This window comes from Takifugu flavidus, chromosome 19 (assembly GCF_003711565.1).
Source record: "Takifugu flavidus isolate HTHZ2018 chromosome 19, ASM371156v2, whole genome shotgun sequence".
Taxonomy (NCBI): domain Eukaryota; kingdom Metazoa; phylum Chordata; class Actinopteri; order Tetraodontiformes; family Tetraodontidae; genus Takifugu; species Takifugu flavidus.
In genome coordinates, this window is record NC_079538.1 from 4,334,394 (window position 1) to 4,356,010 (window position 21,617).

Here is a 21,617-nt window from a genome sequence, read left to right on the forward strand (position 1 = left end):
GTCTGTGGAAATTCTAACAAAGCAGGGCTGGCGGAAAGCAAAGGCAGTTGTTTGCCAGTTTAGAGGCAAACAGAACCATTAGTCACACATTAATCACTCCTGTTTAGCAGCTCAGTGAAGCTCTGGCCCTGCTCCTCATCAACAGGTACTGTCTGTTACAGCGTTCATCACAACAAACCTGAGCACAGGCTCCAGCTAAACACAGTGTTCCCATTAAAGCTTCTCCCAGGGAGCTGGGAGACTACCAACCCCCCACACATAGCTGGGGTTACACGTGGGGACACCAATCAAACGCTAGACATGAGCAACACACACACACACACACATCCTTGTATTTCTATCTTTGTGAGACAAAAACACATTTCACAGCTCTCTACTGTAACCCTAACCATCCTAACCATCTTAACCATCTTAATTAACCTCCTAACCATCCGTTCAACCATTTCATATCCTCAACCCTGAATCATTTTCAACCCTCAAACAGTCCTTTGAATTTTTGAGGACCAGACAAAAAAGGTCCCTCTTTGACCATATGTCCTCACTTTGCTAGTAGAACGAGTATATGTGTTACTCAATACGAAGCAAACACATGGACACACACACACTACTCACTGGAGTTAAGGAGGATCATGGCCTTGAGGCAGACGTACTCCTCCCTCTGCAGCTTGAGCTCTCTCACTCGTGATGTGGCAGCTATCAGCATATCAAAGATCTCGGAGAAGCCCTGCACACAGCTCCCTTCCTCTCTGGTGTGAGACACAAGAAGTTTACAGATTTACACAAAACTCTCCTCTTGCTTGTTGCGGTGCAGAAACGGATTTGGTACGAATCTTGAACGTAGGTGCGCAGTTTTGGGTGAGGAGCCTAAGTTTTGGGTGAGGAGGTCAGCACTTATGCAGTGAGATACGTTCAGATTAAACACAATTATAGCGGCGATTTGGAATAAGATGTCATAATCATCAGCATCAACGGAAACACAACTTGGGAAAGACGTGGACACGGCATGATCTCCGAGTGCGTGGTGAACCTCTTTATTGACAACGCAGCGATATGATACCCTGATGGTAACTGCCACCATAGATAGTGTAGCTGAGATAACTCGGAACACTTTGTTCCAGTCGGAAGAAGCTGGGTACCAGCAGATATCTCTTATTGTAACCAAATGTGTGAGAAGATGTAAGCAGGAATTTCTGAAAAATCTCCCCATTAAAGAGACAGAGGACGAATGTGAGACCGGAAAAACTTGCCAGCATAAACTGGGCAATAAACCGTCTCCGCGGACAACGTTCACGTTGCCGAGTGAGCTTGAACATGAAGGTTTTGCTTTTACAGCCCTCAATAAAACATTGATGACTAAGGTGTGGATCCAGTTCAGCTTTAAAACCCCAAAGGACAAAGTAATCAAGTGGCTTGGAGGAAATCCCAACCAGTAGAGAAACAGTCCTTTCGTAAAAGTCAGATGTGCCTTGACGGTGGTGGTACCTGCTCAGGCTGAGGTCAGGGGAGAAGATCAGCTTCCCGGGGTGGTCCACTGACCTCCACATCAGGCCGATCATCAGCACCTCCAGCCAGCAACACTCCAACAGGTGGACCTGGTCCAGGAGACTCAGCTCTACGAAACCTGGGGGGGACTCAAATATTTGTCCACTTGTTTTTGCAGTATCTCTGTTCCTGATCCAGCCTGTCCCGTTCTACAACACTACAGCCCGGTCCCCACAAACGTCCTACAAGAAACAGGCAAATGACCCGGACACACGCGCAGCCGCAGTCCTCGTTCAAATATTTAGCGTCAGGCAGAAAAATCCGGTAACAACAGGGTTAATATTTTTTGACCTGAAAGTACAGCCTGTCCCAACTGAGTATGATAAGGACTCTCAAACATGTTACTATAGATTCAGGTAAAAGGTTCACGTGTCCTGGTGTCTGTTTGATGAGGAGCCCTTTCAGGTTGCACTTCATTTCAAACAGTGATCGAGCAGATCTCAGGAGAAATATGTTGAATTAACTATTAAACTCAGCATCTGATTATCATTCAGGCGACAGTGGAGCATTACAGGCAAACTAGCCTGCTGCTAATGCTAATATTTTATCAGCAGAAGTAGGCAGTTCGCTAATCTTTAATCCAAAGGTCTTAAACTGTGACATTAATGCTAAAGTGACAAAAAAGCTAATGCAGCTAATATAAGTCGCTGCAGAGACTCACCAGGGATTTTCTTGGCCCAGGTGATCATGTGAACCAGCTCCTTATCAGCCAGGTTTGTGAGGGACATCATGATGCTTGCTTCAGTCACCGGCCCCTTCATGTCCTTCATGAGGTAGATCTCTGGGGGCTCCGCCTCCAATATTGTATTGATCAGCTGCTCTGAAGTCAGCTGAGAGGGATGGAGTGCATCGAAGGGTCCCACCGTTGGTCCGGACAGTTCGCTGGGCCTGGTGGGCCGGCTTTGGGAGGCCTGACGGGTCCCCCGTCTCATCTGGGGGTTCCTGGAGCTTCTGCGCTCTTTCCTCATACCTGAGGGGGAAGAGTGCACATTTTAGGGAGCATTTTTGGCGACATTGGAAGGGTTTCTAAATAAGCGTCCCCTCACCACATTTGGTCATTCCAACTTCGTAGCATTTGCGTAGGCGGCAGGACTGGCAGCTCTTACGCCGGTTCTTGTCTATGGTGCACTGATTGGTTGCCGGACAGATGTAATCATTTTGTCCTGCTGAAAAGAATCCGAGAGGGGAAAAGCAGTAAGACCAACATTCATTTCAATCGTGGAGGCAGGTTAAGAGTTGCAGCAGAGTAAATTATATCAACAGATTTATCAGGTATGGTGGCATGTTAGCAACCATGCTAACTGAGTAATCTATCTTATGTCTCAGTGACAGCTAGCAGGGCAAACGTAGGGGCGGCTATAGAGGCAAGATCACAAGGTCATGAATGGCCTGAGAACATTTGGCCTCTTATATCTGACAGAATCTCCTGACTAAAGGCTGGAGCATCAACATGTTAGCATTCTTAAAACTGAACTCAGTGCAGGGGGAAAGCTGTGGTTCAACAACAAAAGCGCATTTGTTTAAATCACACAGGGATACTGTACATTTTTGTGTCTCACTTTGGATGCTCCTCTTGAAGAACGCCTTACATCCCTCACACGACCAGACGCCGTAGTGGTAGCCGGACGCGTAGTCGTGACACACCGCGCAGTAGTGCAGGTCGGCCTTCCCGCCGGATGACACCACGGCCTCCTCGCTCTCCTGAGAGCGTCTCCTCGTGCTCTTGCCGACAGATAACTTGGAGTCTTTATCTCTTCAAGTAAGACAAAAACATGTGCAATTACTGATGGAGCTCCAGCATGCAAATCCCTTTATTTGCAGGACCGTGTGTTCCATTTTAATAAACCATTATATTAATTTATGAATAAAGGTTATTTTGAATTAAGTTTGAATTTTGTTTTGTTATAAACAGCAGCAGAATGGAGTCGGGTCGGTACTCACGGCAGAAAAACAATTTCCTGTTTAGTCGGGCATCAAAATTAAAATTCTTCTAAGCGGTACTTAAGGTTCCTTCGTCCAGGGTGGACAACATTTCCTCTAGATGTGTCTTTTCAACTACAAGGTCTGAAAAAGTGCCCTGACGCAAAAGATCCCTTATTCTACCCCCATTTTGATCTCCTTTAGCATCTAGAGAACAATAACAATCAAGTCCTTAGCCGATAACCTTGGTGCTAACTAGCTTAGCCAACTGCCAGGAAGTACCGCCACACCTGTCCAACGGAGACAGCTCCGCCCACGGGCTTTGGATCGGCTGACCGTGCTGAGGCCGAGGCTGGGAATGATGGTGCGGCATGTGAGGTCCCACGTGGCCGTGGGGGGGCCAGAACAGCGAGGGGCTCATCGACCTATGGATGGAGGCACGGTCAGAAATAGCCGGGCTGGCGTAGCCGAAGATGGTCGGGCCGTAGAACGGTATGCCGGAAAAGTCGTGGTTGAGATCGGTGTAGGGGGACGGGATGCAGATGGGCTGGCTGGTTTCCAGGGAGGCGCTGAGGATGGGGGAGACGACGCGAGCACCAAGACGGCTGGAGTCGACCTTCTGCAGCTGGAGGAGGGGCTGATCCTTGTGCGGGGTGGAGGCCACGGCCATGGTCGCACCAGGTTTACCTGTGACGCAAATATGGACGAGCTGTCGAAAATAATCGGGGGGGGGGACCAGCGTCAGGCGTCAACTCACGGTCCAACGGTCCAAGCGAGCGTGCTGGACTTGCGTGCGTTTATCCCGGAGTGGCGGAGATATTCAGCCTCGCTGCAGCCATGAGGAAGCGAAAGGTCCCACCTGGAGGATAAAACCACCAGCAGATCAGGTCCAGCATGCTTCTAGAACAATATTTTCCTAAATCCAGTTTATCGTAATAACACAATATTATTCGATTTTTCACTTAACATTCCTGATGCCGAACCCGCTAATAATTCAGACATCCGATGCTTTTTTTATATATATAAAGCTGGAACTGATGAATGTGAAAATTCCAGATTGGAAATTGGATTTTCTCCACAAGCTGAGACTCTTCTGCTGGAGGACCTGACGGTGATGAGAGGAACTCGGAAATGAGGCTGTATAACGCGCCATAAACAGCTGGAGGATCAATAAATGCTGCACACACACACACACACACACACACACACACATACACACGCGCCACCGCAGGTTTTAGAAATGCTCGGTTGTTTTTCAGAGCAGAAGCCGTTGAGTTAATCATTCGTGAGTGGCAGGACTTCTGTCAGAGCTCCATAAAGCTCCCTCCTGCGAGGGAAGGGTCCATTAACCGCTGCCAAACGGCCGAGACGCGCTGCGGTCAGACTTTTCTGGTGCTGTACGACTGGCGTGAGGTGAAGCGTGCAGGAGACCGGCGGTGAATAAAGCCACAAGGCTGCCGCCAGGTCACGGAGGTTAGTTATGTCAGAAAGCCTCAAACTCAATGTTGGATCTGAAGGGATTAAGGTGCGACAGACTTAATCAGCTGAGAGAATCAGACTCTGAGCGCTCGCCCGCGGACGCTCGCCAGGTCTACTTTTCTTGGTCATTTTGTAGAAAGCTCAGGCTCCGACCCCCCTCCGGTGGAACCGCTGCTCGCTCCTCCGGCTGCCTGAGATCAGAACAACTACCTGGCTCTTCCAAACCTCCAGGTTATCCAAAAAAAAACCCAAGACACGATTCTGAAATGCACTCAGGAGAGGGCTGGGAACACGGGTCCAGCCCCCCCCCCCCCCACTGTTGCTGTCACAATCACCAGAGCTGCCGAACACACTGGTGGATATTCCAGAGGAGGAAATTCCTCGGTGTGCTGGGTGCCGGGTCTGATACCTGCTGTGATGCTGCGGGAGGTGGGTGCCCCCCAGTCAGCTCACTCATTCATGGTGATCCGGGGTCCTGGCAGCAGAACTGGGTCCTGGCAGCAGAACTGGGTCCTGGCAGGGGGGGCGGACTCACCTTGCTCTCTCTTGGGCCACTTTTATCCCCACTTGGCTCAGATAAGGAGCCGGGACATGAGAGGCGCGGGACTATTGTCTTTTTGAAGTGGAAGCACTTTGCCGGATCACTGGCTTCAGTCTGGATCAGTAGGAGTTGCTGAGATGAAGCAACCGGATCAGAACGGCAACATTACTGGGTCCAATGATGACGCGCCAGCAGCCAATCAAGCCCCTCTGACAGCAAACGAACCACTCTGGGAGGGAGGGTGGTAAATTCTGCCTCCTCTAATTGTCTAGTGGGAGTAGAAGCAGATATGGGGGAGATTTGACTTCCTTTGAAGCTCATATCTGCGAGACCTCCTCGCTGTCTCGGTCTGCAGCAGCTGGGAGCCCGAAGTGAGAGACAACCTCCCATATCCTGCTCGTCCTGCCGCCACTTCCACGAAGAGGAGGCGCTCAGTGAACCCAGGCTCCATTTTAAAAAAGAGATTTGAGCTGGTTTGGACCTCATAAACCTGCTCAAGCGCACAAACTGTGCACACTGATCTTTATTTTCCGGCAGAATTCCGCGTCGTTCTGAACTTCCTGCCTCGTGGTGCCTTCACTGTCCCCATCATAACAGAATCCAAACACTGTTCATGGGGGACAAACTGCCAGAACATCATCTTTAGCTCTTCAGGCTCTTTAGATGTTTAAAACAAGTTGAGATTTTGTTGGTTTAACTGTATTTAAACAGGATTTAAGATAGATCAAACACCAGGGATCTGGGTGCACTTAGTCCCATACACACACACGCACACACACGTGCACGGGGTGGGGGGACAGAGCGGCGCTGGTCAGCAGCCACAAGCCTTTTACACCAGAAAACTCAAGGCCGACTCGTTCTCCTAAACTACACCTCGAGCCGCCGTCTTAAATTCAGGGCGGAAACGGATGTGAACCAGCCCGCAGACAGGAGCCGTGCACGGCTGCAGGGGGGGTGAGCGGAGGGGGCCCTGTCACCTGCCCCCCCCCACAGAAGATCAAGCTCAGAAGTGCGAAGCCTAAAATCCGGCTGCTGCTCTGTCGACATGGCCGTCAATTCCAATGTTATCATTATTGTTATCATTATTATTATATTATTGTTGTTGTTGTTGTTGTTATCAGTATTATTGTCGGGCTCTTTATTGTCAACTGGCCACATCACACAGCTCAAATGTAAATATTCCCACAGAAACTATCTAAATAGTTTCTAAACCACATAGAATTGCTGTATTCTCACCTTTTTCTTTTCTTTCTTTTTTTTTTTTTTAGTATTGTTGAGTTTTTAATTCCCTTTAATTCCCGTGTTATTAAACGGGACTCTCACGCCCTGTGCGCGTGTCATAAAAATGCAAGAGGTCCCATTCACCAGCTTTCCTGGTCAGCCCAGCTTCATCATCGTCATCGTCACCTTTAATGTCATCTGCGGTGATGAGGAGGCGCACCTTCATCATGTCAGCGCCTAAATCAGCGTGCACGCACTTCTACTTGTAAAATTCCTGATACGTGCACGTCTTCAGCCCTGCGCCAGCACCCGCACCAACATGTCCCAGTTGTCCTCACCTCTTTGATGTTCTTCCCGCCGCGGTCCCGTCTTGTCAAACTTAATGACAGTTTCTTCGGAGGCGACGGAGGCTGCGAGGACCGAGAACAACAAGTTGAGCGCTGCCTTCACCTACGACTGAGTCCAGCCCGGAGTTGGACCGAGCCTCCGGGGAAATGTAGTCCAATGAAAGCAGCGCCGGCTGCTCAACATCCGGTCAGCGCTGTCAAAATAAAAGCCTCCAGCTGCTTCAGCCGCTTCGTCTCACTGATTCTGGTAGGAAGATGGTTTCTCTGTTCGTGTAATTAATAAAGGTTCCGTTAAATACGCAGTTGAACAGAATCGTGATCCTTGCGCTTAAATATGTCTAAATATTAGATATTATAAATATATTAGTCCTCAAAGTCCGATTAGACAAATTGAATATATACATACTCGTTGCTTGTGTCAGAAACTTATGATCATTCTGAACTTGTGCAACATTATTTGAATATTTAAGACTGTTTTATTATTCTGTGTTACAAGATTAAAGGTAATTCACGAAGGTCTTTTATTACAGCACAAACAATAACAACAACAATAATAACGCTAATAATGCAAAAGTGAGAATTTATAAACACATCTTTTAATCATTTAGTTCATTTTGATGCTTTTTGGACGTGTCTCAGTGTAAACTGTAGTTTCTGAATTTCTCTGAGACACAATTATTGCTGGTTGAAAACTTGAATTCTTCACATCGTTATTGTTTTATATCGAATCCATTCAGATGGTCGAGGAGGCAAAAGTGACTGAAACTTCCTTTTCATCCTGCCTGGATCACAGGCCACCAATTTAGCTCTGCCTTTTTAAACAGTGCTCAAATTTAATGTTTGAATCTATTTGGGGGTTTTAGTGACTCGAACTGACCCTTTAAAGCAGGAAGTCTGACCTCATTTATGAGCTCGTTAGTAAAAAATCCAGAGAAAATCATTGCCAAGTTAGCAATCAGGCTTCTGCGGACACAAACAATGCTGCACATACTTTATTCCACTATGACTGATGACGCAAGGCCGAAGGAATAACTGTTACATAATCACATGTCTACATTTCTTTAGGAAGCATGAACTGAATAACTAACTATCATTTTCTAGATATTATATTTCTGGTCAGCACAGAATTGTTTTTTTATCTGGATGATTTGCACAATCCTGGAATTTAATCTGTCGACCAAGTGCTCCTCCCTCCAACTGGGCGGAAACGAAGTAAAAGCAGTAAATCAGACGCTTTCCTTCAGACAACTCAAGAGGATTTTTCAGCTTCTAAGACTCAAAACGGACTTTTATCAAATCTTCCTGTTTTCATTTCTTAAAATACATTCTGTCTGTTTTTGTCCTCCTGAAATCAAGAAAAAGAATTTTTAAGCAGAATTGTAAAACACATGAATGATCTGCTGTGTGAATTATTTTATTTATTTAAGACGCGTCACCACAGTCACGTTATAAAAGGCCATGCATGTGTTATAAAAGCTTATAAAGTCCACTTTAGTAGTTACATGAGCCAGAATATTGTCTTCTAATTCAATTCCTCCTCTCCACCAGGAGGCTGAAGAACGGCTGCTCAGGTCTGAAGAGCATCTCCACCACCCCCCCCCCCCCCCCTCCCCCCCAAAAAGCTCTTCCAAGACCACCACCACCACTCTGGGCGGGTAATCATTCAAAATGAGGAGCTGCTCATCTCTCACCTCTTAACTCCCAATTTTGGTGATTACATTTTGCGATTGTGCAGCCGATGTGTCTCAGAAGCTCATTTGGCATCGCCTGTAATGGGCCACAGTTCTCAGATCCGGACCAAACTCGGAGGAGCGCCGCAGGTTCCGCGGAGCAAACTGTGCCAGAAGATGTGACTGGCTTCTCCCATCTGTCTGCCAAGTGGAGCGAGGAGCAATCTGCCCTTAAAATTGTGCTTTTAACCCCCGGTTGTAATGACAGACGTAACGAATGAACATTACTGAGATTTGGAGTCTCCAAATTCGGCCACTTTACTGCTGCCACACAAAAGTAAATGTCAGCGCAGATGATGTTTTTCTGCTTCTGCTGTGGGGCTATTTTTGGAACCGGGGCTTTCTTTCCAACCCTTCTCTCCTCTATTTGGCAGGTTTCAGACAGCCAGTTTCCTTTATTCGACCAGATAGCTTAAGATCCAACCAGCCTTTCCCATATGGTCGTTCCTTGGCTGCATTTACATTGCAGAAGCAACATTCTTCCGTTTTTTTTTAATCTCTGAAACGGCTTCTGGTGCAGCAGGAGAGGATTCCAAATAATCGGGGGCATAAAAATCAAATTTGTTTAAAATAAAGCTGTAAAAGTGGAGGTAGCAGCTTTGAAGTTGCAAATAAAGGAGCAGCATTTGTGAGAGGGGCTTATCGTGTGGAAGACCGGGTTCCTGCCCGAACCCAAAAACCAACCTGCACCGACACCTTTGGTGTGTAATCACTGCCCGATCCTCAACAATCAGGAAAAACACATTATATGTGTTTGCTTACTCACCTCCACTCTCCACCGTGTTCTGTTCATTATAGAACCCTGAGCCCGGTCCCTCTATGGGTGCTCTGCCATGGTTCTACAGTGGCCCTGAAAGGACACACGGTATCACAGTACCTCCAGTGGAAAAGCTCTCAATCCACAATTCTTCTTGAAGAGGAGGTTTTGGACAGGCCTTTCACTTTTTGCTGTCCATCAAGGCCTCCTGCTGGTTCACCTAATCTGAGTGATGAAACACGGACGCTGGGATTTGGTCCTTCGGCTGGTGCTGGTTCTGCCCTGCTGACACGGGCACTTACATAACTGTAGTCCTTAATCTGTGTTGATTTACATTTATTTTTTCCCCTTTTCTTTGTTTAGGGCGGAAACAGCTGGTATAGAGAAAAGAGAAGTCCTGCGTGCCTCCAGGGAGATGAATCCATCAGTAAGAGGAACACATAAGAAGTCAAAAGGCATAAAGCCCAGGACAAGCCCTCCATGCCCGTGCACAGAACCCTGATATACCAGGTGCCAAGGTCCAAACCTCCTGATAATAAAGCACCACAAGGAGAACCTGTATAAACCTCCTTCTTTGAGCCAACATGAGAAGTCAAAACAAGGAATCAAAAGTGCTCGACCTCTAGGTCAAAAGTGTTTTGGCAAGGTCGGCGGTTCATGGCGACCTCTGAAGGCATGGCACGCGGCACGTGTCACATGCAGGCAGCTTTATAGAAGTGAGAGTGGGAAGTTGTTGTCTTGACTGTGGCAGCCTGGCACAAGCGAGGGGGGGGGGGCTATTCTGGCTAGTGTGGGAATGGATAGAGGCAGTGATGCGACGATGCCAGCAGGGTATGAAGAAAGTTCAGCGTTAGCATATTTTGGTGGTGCAAGAGTAACAAATGACATAATTTAACCGCTCGGCTGAAGCTCCTGCCGCTTCATTTCGTGCACGTCGTCGAGCACGCAGACTTCACACACACGCCACTGAGTACCTGTGACGACCGTTTAACTCTGTTTACATTATTTTGACTGGAGTTTCCGGCTGGTTCTGCCACGATAGGGGTTGAGGGTGTGTTGCCATGGCGATGCGGTTATGCTACAAATGAGCCGGCTTCACATCGGAACAATTTAGGCTCATCATGACTTTCACAGGTTCGTCTCATTCCACACTTGTCCAACAGTATTACGGACTGACGGAGTTTGCTCACGAAGCAGGAAATTAAAGGGTTTTTTCCTGCTGTTCGCTGCCATTTGTTCGACTTCGTCCTTTTTTGCTGTCACATTAACAGAGGAGTCTGGGTAAAGCACTTTCCAAACCGGTAATTTATGGTGGGTCTTAAAAAGAATGGCTTTGATTCTCGGCCAAGGTCCAATACTTTTAGACTCGACACAAATCGGCTCCCTTTTCTGAGAGTTAACAATTTTTATTTTGCTCAATTACAAAAGAGCTAAAAGATGTTTTCATTTTATATTTTATCCATTTTATTTGTGTGCGAAAATGAGCAGGTAGCTGCCCTCAGGATGATGTTCAGCGTTTTATCGTCATGTTTTATCTTTATTGTATATTTTTATGTTTTATCTATATTTGCATCTATATTTTCAGTGGGTGCACATTTATGTGTTCATCTTGTAGACGTGAGGCATCTTAAAAATAATGAAAATGAAGAATGAAGCACTTTCTGCAGATAAATCTCAAAATTTGTGACGGTTCAGTTTCGTCCTGCAGCAGCTGAGATGTTCCTGTGGTGACGAAACACCAAATAAAAACCAAAACAGATAGAGTGTGTGTGTGTGTGTGTGTGTGTGTGTGTGTGTGTGTGCGTGCCTGTGTCCCTTCTTCCCTTATTTACTGCTGGAGATGAATGTGCCTGGCATTCTCCCTCAGTACACGCTGTAATGTGGGAGTAATGCTGCTCTTCTACACAGCCAGTAAAACCATCGGAGCTAAATGGTTATAGTTTAAAATTGGGGGCAAAGTCCATTCAATAGTCCTAATGTGATTTTTAAAAAACACATTATGTAAATGTGTTTATAACTTCTGGACAGGAAAGTTCTCACATGATATATTAAAAATAGATATTTTCTATTGTTTGGTTCATTCAAAGCCACATGAAATCTAATGACGTCTCTTAAAAGTAACTTATTAACCTTCTGGGTGGCGGTGTTAGCAGCACACTGCTCTCCACGACCACTCCGCCAGCTCCTCCAGAGGGATCCCAAGGCATTCCCAGGCCAGCCTAATAAATGTATCTCTCCTTGTGCCCTCCCTAGTAATGTCTCTGGATATATGGTCATAAACCTTTTCCAGATCTACACAGTACCTGTACAATTCAGTACCAACTCCCGTGTCCTGGGTTCCTGGCAGCACCCTGCAAGTCTGAAGAACTGAGCCACCGTTTCACTACCAAGAGAAAAACTTGGTGGTTCTCCTAAATGTCCAGCAGCAGTCATACTCTCCTCTTTAGTACCCCAGCATAGCCAGTCCCAGGGAGGCTCACTGGGCACCACCACACCAGTTTGCCGCTGTGCAGATGCACTGGAGGTCCAAACAATGTTGGAGAGGCATGTCAGCTATGACGGCTTTACAGCATCCACAAACTTAAGACACTTAAGGGTGGGGGAGGGGGGGTCTCATCCACCCCTTGGGCACAGACTTGTTTAACTGCCTCAGCAACTTCCACCACTCATGTGAGAGGCTTTGTATCGTTGAGGGAATGTGTATCCATAGAGTAGAGGAGAGCCTTGAGTTCAGTTCAGGTCAACATCTCCTCTCTCTGACTCTAGATAGTCCTACAAGTAGCTGCCTTCCCCTCCTGGTTTTCCTGATGCTAACCGTTCATCCACCTGGGTGGACAACATACTGGCAGATTGTTTGGGGCTATTAATTAACCCACACCAGCTCACGACGACTCGAGATCAACTCTTCCTCACGTTATGCTTCTGTTCCTGCCAGAGGGATGTCGTTCCATGTTGAAATAGGCAGTTTGGACGGCTGGGGACGGGTGCACCAACGAGCCCACCTTGGCCCACCACCCAAATGACCGTGGTAGCCCCTGTAGTTTAGCGGCTACCACTGCACTGCAAATAGATGATGCTTCCTACGGGTGGGGGGGCCACTGGAAGACGGTCCCAGGTGTCTGCTTTGGGCCTGTGGGCTCAGGCGCTCCCCAACAGGCCCCATCTCCAGGGGTCCAAGATTTTTCTGTCTTGAGTTTCTTTATAAGCCGTTTCCTTTGAGTCAAGTTAAGAGCTTTTTTATATCTGCATCGAGTTTCACTTCATAAACAAATTATCCAATACGGAGCAGAGTGATGAGGAGGAGCAACACTCTGCCCAAAGGAAAAAGCCTCCTTGTTTAAAGACGCTAGAAACATACGAGTACATAACAAAGTCAGCATATAACTACAGAGCAGATGTGAATAAGAAGCCAGTTGTCAATGTCATATTTATTTAAACATAATATACTGCAATTACTACCTACAATTAAGAATCAGTCTGCTGTGGGAAATAAAGAATTCTTGTATTAATTGCATATAAAGAGATCAAATTCAGCAACTTAGACCAATGATCGAGAATTTATTGGAACTCCCTGGATCAACGTCAGAGTTGTCATTATATCAAACAGTCAAAATCCAGTCTTTGCTTATGAAATATCATTGAATATGAGCTATCTTCCATTTTCTTTCTGCATTTAAATAAACTTCCTTTTAGTATTAATGGTTTCATCCTAACCAGTCAGTCAGGCAGACAGTGGAACTAGCGATGCTTCTCTCAGTGGAATAACACTGCATTCTAGTGGTAAGTTGCTCAAAATACTGAAGCCATATTCTGAAATTGTGTCTAACTACTCAACGACACAATATGGAATAAAAATCCACACATGATTATATCTGGGTATACTATAGTTATCATGTGTGCATAATTATGTATTTAATACTATCTTTGCTTTTATGTTTTGCCTGTAGAGTATAAAGCCAAAAGGGCCAAGAGGTTTGATCACTTAGAAAAAGGAACATTTGAAAGTGGAACTAGGTTTTGATGTCAAAGTACAACCAATTTTTTGATTTTCAGGTTCACACTCCACCATGAGTTCCCTTTTGTTGCCTTCAGGAAGCATAAACCACATTAAAGTCAAGGCAAACACACAAATTTTGAGAATGACAACCAAACAATTGTAACGCCTGGTCGTATTCCAACATCAAAACCTAATGTTTGTGTTTCAAATTATAGTTTTGGACCTAATTTTATTTTTTCAAGTGATCAAACCGGACCCAAAAATTGACCCTCGTTTCCAAACCTCGGCCCACTGTCAAAACTGGCACTAAGACGAGTGAAAACACAGAAGAGATGCAAAAAAGGACCTCAGGTCATCCTGAATCTCTTCCTGCTGTCAAAACTGACACTGAAATCAAACAGGAAAGGCTAAAGAAAGGACCATGGGTCCTTCCAAACGTCTGTCGCCTCTTATAGGTGACACTAACAGAAAGTGTGGAGGACCATAATTGCCTTCTAGACAAACCAGTGGGTCCAAGAAAAGGACCACCTGGTGATACAGTGGATCCGCTTGATGACGAACCAATAACAGGTCTAAGATCAGGCACACAAAACTAGATCAGCTTCACTGTTACACCGCAGAGCCCTTCAACCTGAAGCGCCTCCTCCAAACCTTCAGACCAACATAGACGTACACCTGCAGCAAAATAATTAGCATATTCCAGGTTAGAGCCCACCTTATGTAAATGGTTGCATAAATGGTTCTAAAAATTATAATTATACATACTATTAAGGATTCTTAAGCTATTTTTGTGAGAAAATTTCACATTGGAAAAGAGTTGAACCAGGAATGAGTTTGGTAAACCTGAAACTAGCCAGCTAGAGACCTCTGCTGGAGGAGAGCTGCCTCTAAAAAAAACTACTTTGGGAAAAAATAAAACAATATTTTATTGTTCACAAGGGGCGTCATTTTGTCAGTCTTAAAAAATAGAGAGGAAAACTTAGACATTGAAGGGGGTCGCTATGCAGCAAGGAGGTCCAGATGATCGATAAACATTTCAGCCATAAGTGGCAGGTTCTGGACTCACAATAGGACTCAGACCCACAGACTGATGGTAGATGCCAATTTTATTGAACAGAACCTTGACAAAGTGAACAACTTTTTTTTTTAATTCAAATTTCCTTTCAGCCTTTAAAGGAATCTCAGAAAGTCTTGATCGTCTAGTGACACTCTTACCTGATGATACACTGCCTCTAAGTCTGGAACTTGTTAGCATTCCCGTTGTTTGTGCATTGTAACACTTAGCTTGACACAAAAGTTCCCCATTCAATGACTTGCTCTAAAAGAACGCCACACAAGCAAAGAATATGCAATAGTTGGCTATACTTTTTGATGAAGAGGGTACTACAAATGTTTTACAGTCTCAATTTCAAGTGGATCTTTCTTTGCTGTTGCCATTGAGTGCAGCTGCCTCTATTTCAGGGTTGCTGCTCATGCAAGGAGGCATGTTCTGCTGGGTTCCACCTGAGAAGTAGATGAGCTGAATGCTCTTTAGGAACCTCTTGATCTGATTGGTCTCAAGAAATGGCCAGTAGGTTTAGCAACATCAGGCACACTATCATCTGGACTGGCTTCTTGGTATTGATGCCTTGTTGAAAATATCCATTCCTCAGCATCTGTCAAGGTTCTTAGTCATCCAGGTCATGGTAATTCTGGTGCACCCAACAACCAGGTGACTGAAGCTCCAAAAGTGTGAATGGCTCCTGAAGACTATAATTATCTGGAACCTCCAGTCACTTAGAAGTGATGAAGCCTCTTGGATGAGAGGGGAAACGTCTTCAAGTTGCTACGATTCAACTACCAGAATACCAGAACACCTTCCTCAGCTTCTTCAGGGCAATTACTTGACAGAGCAATGACAGTGATATACGCATGTCACTGCTTTACCATCAGATCTTCTAGGATTAAAGGAGCAAAACCAGCAAATGGAGGTTCCTGTTTGATGCCCCTGCAGCTGCAGGAGGAGTGAGGGCAGCAATGCAGGAGATCCCATCTTCCTGTACATTTGCAGATACCTACACAAACACACAGCATAACTGTGTAATCAAAGCTTAGATGTTATTCAAATAATGCTTTGAAACCATATAAAATTATAAACATAAAAGGCACTCAAAAAGTTAAATTATTAACTTAGTACAAGTTTGTCCAATTTCAGAAATACAACATCTAATTTTATCGCTATGAAAATTATGGATTTAAATTTAGAAAACCCTAAACTATCTGCACCACCCCCATCGTCATCATCACCATCTTCCTCTGCATCATCTGCAACTAGTCATCCGTCGCATCACAGTATAAAACAATTATTACAATGTTCTGATTTAAGCTGCTGTCACGGATCACATACAGAGCACACTCATAGCCAAGAAGTTTCAGAGCGTTCTAGGTCACCCAAATGCATTAGTTTGTCTCCTCCTAACATGGAAGCACCGGAAATCAAGATTTCTCCTACCTCTGACAATAGGAAAGGTAAAGTTAATAGTTTACAAAGTAGTGTACTTCTGGGTGTGTTTCACGGGTACTGGCACTGGTACTGGTACTGGCACTGGCACTAGTAGTACTGGCACTGGTACGGGTACTGGCACTGGTACTGGCACTGGCACTGGTACTGGCACTGGTACTGGTACTGGCACTGGTACTGGTGCTGGCACTGGTACTGGCACTGGTACTGGCACTGGCATGGAAAAACAAATAACTGATTTTTCCATTTCAGTTGCTGGCACAAAACATTTTGAACCTTTTTGAACAGAGAATCATCAATTGTAAACAGTCTTTTTTTAATCATCACTAATATAATTTGGAATTTGTCAGTCTTTATCCTCAACAGTCATATTGACATAAGACAAATGTAAATGTCCACTTGCGCCACTGGTATTTTTCCTACAGTAAACTCAAATCTTCTCTACCCTGTAGTCTGTGTTGGGCTTGTGCCTCGCGACCACCTGCCACCTCCTTCAGAGCACCAGAAGCCTCTTACTGCTGGCACAGCAGCCAAAAGGAGCATAAATCCCAAGAATGCAAATCCAATAATAAAGGCGCTGCTTGCAAGTCAACAAGTGCAAATTAAGCGTTTGAGGAATGTGAACGTTGAGCTTCAAAATGAGATTGAGAATGTCAAGAAAGAGAATCGAACACTGAAACAGGTGAGTCCATCATCACTGCTTTTGTCTTTAAGATGTAAGTTTCTTCCTCTACATCTGTGAAGCGACAAGGAAATTTGTCCAGTCAGCAGCCCGTCAATAGGCGCGTTTCCACTACACAGCGTTGACTATACGATTCGGTTCAACACAGTTTGGTGCGGTATGGTACGGCCATGCTAGTTTTCTAATACACCACTTCTACGATGTGGGCGGGGTCTTTAAATGAGGCGGTCCAAAATCTCCATTGATTGGTTTGTACTGTTGGCTTTTTGTCAGCCCGAAAACAGAAATCATGAGGCAATAATTGATTATAATCAGAGGTAAAATTCAAAGGCTTTACAAGGAGGAAAATTCAAAATGTAGCAAGACCGAAACCCACTCACAGACAGCTGAAGTAGGAAACTGCGAAATGCAACATGATTTTTTAAACAATGCTAACGTTACGTTAGTTTATCAAATGTTGTCGATTGGCTGAAGTTACGTTTTCCTAGGTAATGAAGAAATTGCAAAATAGAATCCAGCCAGCTCTTGTCAGAATACTTTCTAAAACAATTTGTTCAAAGTGTGCTCAATACACAATGAAATGACTGTAAAAAATGCTAAAATGCTAAAACACAAAACACTCTGACCCTCTATAGCTAGTTTTAAACAACTCCCTTTGATTATACCATTTCCAGTCCCTTGTATAAAAAACTTCTAATCCTTCCTGTTTATCCCACTTTGTTCCTTGATTCTCTGGTAATGGTCTTTGGTGTTTTTAGCTTTTATCGGTATCCTGTTTGTCTCCTCTGAGCTTCCATCGGTAACTTCCAGCTAAACCTCACTTCAGGTCTCGCTATGTACCTCCATCTTCCTCCGTCTGCCACACAGTTCAAAAATTGTACCTTATTGTTTGACCATGGTATAACCTTATTTGTCGTCAGTGAAATTAACATCGTAGCTGACTTTTACTCTCATGGCTCATATTTTTTACCAGCCACCACTGTGTATATAGGAGAATATTATATGCGTAAGCGGTTTGATTTTTGAAACCTTCATGAGTTCCTAAAATATATATTTTTCATTCTGCAGGTTCAAGCACGTTTGCAGAACAAAGTTGTTACAGAAAACAAGTTTGAGGAGCTAAAGGCACAATATGCCCAAGATATCACGTGATGCAGGAACAGCTCAGAAGATACAAAAAGCAGCTGCGAGCAGCTGAGCAGACGATAAGAGACAACAACCAGACGATTCTGAAGGCACAGATGAAAGATAAAAAGAATGAGCAGACCATCACACACATGCAACAGCTGCTGGCTAAGAAAGACCTGGAGACCAGAGAAAAGCTGCAAGGAGAATTAGAAAAAGAGAGAAAAGTGGCCCAGGAGGCGGAACAGAGGGCTGCGGTATGTTCATTTGCTAATTATTTGCAAGTTTTCAGAAACTGAACATATTATTTTCTGTGTTTAATAGACGATAGAACGAAAAGCTGAATTGGCCAACAATTTACATCGAAAATTACTTATTGCGGAGAAGAAAAAATCAGCAGCTGCAGTTGAGGAAATTTCCATCCTCATGGAAAAGGTGCGGGATCTCAACCACATGCTCATGGTCAGTGTGCACAAAAATCTGCTTGTGGTGTAGCATAGTGTGTCTCTTTGTTTAATAGTGATGTGTGGATTTTTCTATCTATCTGATCTTCGACCACAATCTAGGTCAAAAACACAAAGACTCCTGCTGATTCTGCGATGAAAGAAGTAAGAAAAATAAAGCAGGATGACACAAAGGAGAAAGGTACAGTTTTCTTTTCTTTTAAGACAACTTCATACTTGTACTGTGCGGTTTAAAAAACCAAAATGGAGATTAATTTCTTGTATAATTTGTGTTGGACAGACTTCGGCAGGGAGGTCAAAAAAGCAGAGACCGACAAGGGGACTCAAAGCTTTTCGAAACCTCTGGCCACTTTCAAAACTGGCACTAAGACCCAAGAAAAGCCAAAAGACACCAGAAACAGGACCCTTCCTGATGCCAAAACTGCCAATGAAACCAAGGAAAAGACTCCCGGTGAATCTCCATCAACACAGGAAAATTCACTTCACTTCCCTCAGGGAAACCCCCAGAGACGAATGCAAATACCAATAAGAAGCAGATGGTCCAGAGGTCTGTGACTGGTGACTCAATACCCGCAGCAGGGGTTAAGGCACCCCAAAATCAAAGCTCTACTTCTTCAAAAGGTTACCTGAACAAGGGGGTGGAAACAAAGACAGTGAGAATGAGGGAACGTGAGAACTCTTACTCCCTAGAAAAATTATTGGGCCCAAGACAAGGATCAGATGGCGATAATAGAAACATACTCGATGATTTTGACACACCATCAACAAGTCTAAGATCACGCAGAATCAGCTAGATCAGCTTCAGTATCACAAATCGCGCCCCTGTCAACCTGAAGCACCCCCTCCTCCAGCCCCAATGGCCAACATATTTTTAGACTTGTACATTTTCAACAAAATAATTAAGGGTGTAAATTACCGTAAAACACCGTAAGAAAATAATTCAGGAAAAACTATCAGAAAGTTCTGAAGACTAAGAAAATTTTATGTCTACATCTAAAAAACAAAAGACAATGCTGAACCAAAAGCCATGTAGGCAGAGGGAGTCCAGTGGAACCAGGGCCAGCTCTCAGCATATCCTGCCATCTTCTAGAGGGGGCTTCTGCCTCAAGCCCTATCAAATCATCATCAATAAATTCAAATTTAAAAGACAAGGGAGAGGTTTCTAGGCAGGGGTCACTTGAGAATGCCTTTGTAGCTGGGAATTCAAGAGGTGTTCAGTTTTGAGTCTGGTTTTATGAATTTAAACATTTTACTTATCTTAGTCAATGTTATTTTAGTGTTATTTCTTTGTACATGTGTTTAATAAAGATTTAAGTCATTCGAGCTATCAAGGAGCTGGTTTTTGTGGGATGGGGTGAAAACGATGATCTTGCCAAGGCTACAATAAGGGTAATGCTACGGATCACTGATTCAAAGCCTTCAATATCGAGGGAACAGTGGACCACAGGCCGACACTTGAGCCTACTAAGCACCCCAAAGAGTGGAGAGAGATCATGGTGAGAATTAATGGCCAGAGAAAAGAAACTGAACCGTGTTGTCAGTGGAGAGCAGCATCTATTCTATATATTCCCTATATACACGTAAACTAAGGAAAGCCTATGGTATCACTTATCGGGCAATAAACGCTAGTATTGATTGTTCAACACGTATTACTGCTTACCAATAACAGAAAGTAGTTACATACTTGTTAATGTTCATCCCCACTACCTGCTGTGTCTGTGCTGCTCTACGTCTGTCTACAAATATCACATTGCTTCTCATAACTTGAATGGTAGTAAACAAGACTCTTAGTGCACTGTTCATATTTACGTTGAGCTAAGCCATTGAGAGCAGCTGTCTATTGTGGCCATGTCATGGTATATTCAAGTCTCTTTATATTTTCAGTGTGTTGACACTCCAGAATGCTGGTCTACTTGTGGTCCCCAGAGTAGCTAGGGGCAGAATGGGGGGCCGAGCATTTAGCTACCAGGCCCCCCTGCTGTGGAACCAGCTCCCTGTCCAGGTACGGGAGGCTGACTCCATCTCTACTTTGAAGATTAGATCCTCCCCTTCCCTCTCCCTCCCCATACACCTATGTGTCATCAAAGCCTTACATTTAATATACATGTAATGTGTCATCAAAGCATTACATTTAATATACATGTAATGTGTCATCAAAGCATTACATTTAATATACATGTAATGTGTCATCAAAGCCTTACATTTAATATACATGTAATGTGCCATCAAAGCATTACATGTAATATACATGTAAAGCTTTGATGAGGCTGTATCAAACTATATCAAAGCATAAACAACAAAGCCAGTATGAAGGGCAAGGTTGTCCAACTTTAAGAAATAACATATTTAGTTATAACTATATATCTAACTATATTTTGTAGACAAACAAACGAAGCATATGCAACTGGAAAGCCCAGAACTTCCCGCATCACCCTCCTCCTCATCTTCCTTTTCCACATCTTTGACTGGTCGTCTGTCACATCACAGTATGAAACGGTCAAGTCCTGATTTAGATCGTAGCCAAACATCTGATAGAGAACATTCAAAGAGTCGGGAATCCGTCTCAGAAGGTTCTCTATCACCCAAATGCAGGAGCCCATCACCTCCTAAAATAGAAGCTCGAGAATTAAATATTTCTATCAACAATAAGAACGGTAAACAAAAAGTGCTTGTTGGCGTTTCACTGGTATTACTGGTATTATTGACCTCAAGTCTTCTCTCCCTTACAGCCTTTTTTGGGGTTGGGCCTGTACTTCATGTTCCACATCCACCAAAGTGCCAGAATCCCCATACTGTTGAGAAAAGAACCGAGAACAGCCAGAAAGGTACAGGCAATTTCACTGAAGTTAATGGGGAAACAAAAATAAATGCTGCACTTTTGACTTAAAGCTTAAGAACGTGGATGAGCACAATAGCTAAATAACCAAACTCAACTGTGCTCGACTTAGCAGGCAGGTTTAGGCTCGGGACTGTGCCTTACGTTCCACAGCCACCAAACTGCCAGAGGCCTACTGCTGTCAAGAGCACCACTGAGAATGCAACTCTTAAAAACGAAAATGCAATGACAAAGAAGCTTCTTGCAACTCAAGAACTGCAGATGAAGCGTTTAAAGACTGTGATCGATAATCTTCTAACTCAGCTTGAGAAGGTCAAGTTCGAGAACCGAACACTAAAACAGGTGGGCCCACCCCTTATTGCTGTTGGATTTAAAATACATTTTTCTTCCTCGAAATTTGTATTTTTATGCCTTTTAATATATGTGCAACCTGTTAGATTGTAGTAGATTTTTTCTTTTTGAAGACTTAGTGGTGT

At 44.4% G+C, this 21,617-nt stretch overlaps 3 protein-coding genes across 4 annotated transcripts in view; 2 read left to right on the forward strand and 1 right to left on the reverse strand.

The window, feature by feature from the left end:
• Window positions 1–365: 365 nt before the first annotated feature.
• On the reverse strand, window positions 366–7,198 carry esr2a (estrogen receptor 2a). Of its 2 annotated transcripts, none has more exons than XM_057016259.1 (8): window positions 7,042–7,198; window positions 4,220–4,321; window positions 3,753–4,149; window positions 3,102–3,295; window positions 2,589–2,705; window positions 2,204–2,512; window positions 1,483–1,621; window positions 366–746 (listed from the first exon to the last, which is right to left on the reverse strand). In XM_057016259.1, exons 3-8 carry the CDS (start codon window positions 4,130–4,132, stop codon window positions 605–607), a joined length of 1,281 nt encoding a protein of 426 aa, XP_056872239.1. In that variant the 5' UTR covers window positions 4,133–4,149; window positions 4,220–4,321; window positions 7,042–7,198; the 3' UTR covers window positions 366–604. The 2 variants fall into 2 exon arrangements, with proteins under 2 accessions (XP_056872239.1, XP_056872238.1); XM_057016258.1 differs by having other exon boundaries at window positions 369–746; window positions 2,589–2,708.
• An 8,995-nt stretch (window positions 7,199–16,193) lies between these two features.
• On the forward strand, window positions 16,194–19,628 carry LOC130515778 (uncharacterized). Its single transcript, XM_057016264.1, has 5 exons — window positions 16,194–16,716; window positions 17,785–18,098; window positions 18,166–18,303; window positions 18,408–18,486; window positions 18,586–19,628. Exons 2-5 carry the CDS (start codon window positions 17,868–17,870, stop codon window positions 18,858–18,860), a joined length of 723 nt encoding a protein of 240 aa, XP_056872244.1. The 5' UTR covers window positions 16,194–16,716; window positions 17,785–17,867; the 3' UTR covers window positions 18,861–19,628.
• A 634-nt stretch (window positions 19,629–20,262) lies between these two features.
• LOC130515775 (meiosis-specific nuclear structural protein 1-like) overlaps window positions 20,263–21,617 on the forward strand; it is a 5,787-nt gene continuing 4,432 nt past the window's right edge. The window contains exon 1 of the mRNA XM_057016260.1: window positions 20,263–20,307. The gene's annotated coding sequence lies outside the window, so the exon portion shown is untranslated. The remainder of the gene's footprint in view (window positions 20,308–21,617) is intronic.

Bases quoted from the DNA above. Each gene is read 5' to 3' on its own strand.
- LOC130515778 (XM_057016264.1), top strand. From the start codon at position 17,868: ATGCAGGAACAGCTCAGAAGATACAAAAAGCAGCTGCGAGCAGCTGAG. The intron at 18,099-18,165 runs GTATGTTCATTT...TGTGTTTAATAG, and splicing joins AGGCGGAACAGAGGGCTGCG to ACGATAGAACGAAAAGCTGA. The intron at 18,487-18,585 runs GTACAGTTTTCT...TGTGTTGGACAG, and splicing joins GGATGACACAAAGGAGAAAG to ACTTCGGCAGGGAGGTCAAA.
- esr2a (XM_057016258.1), bottom strand. From the start codon at position 4,132: ATGGCCGTGGCCTCCACCCCGCACAAGGATCAGCCCCTCCTCCAGCTG. The intron at 2,709-3,101 runs GTGAGACACAAA...GATTCTTTTCAG, and splicing joins CTTCAAGAGGAGCATCCAAA to CAGGACAAAATGATTACATC. The intron at 2,513-2,588 runs GTGAGGGGACGC...CTTCCCCCTCAG, and splicing joins AGTTGGAATGACCAAATGTG to GTATGAGGAAAGAGCGCAGA.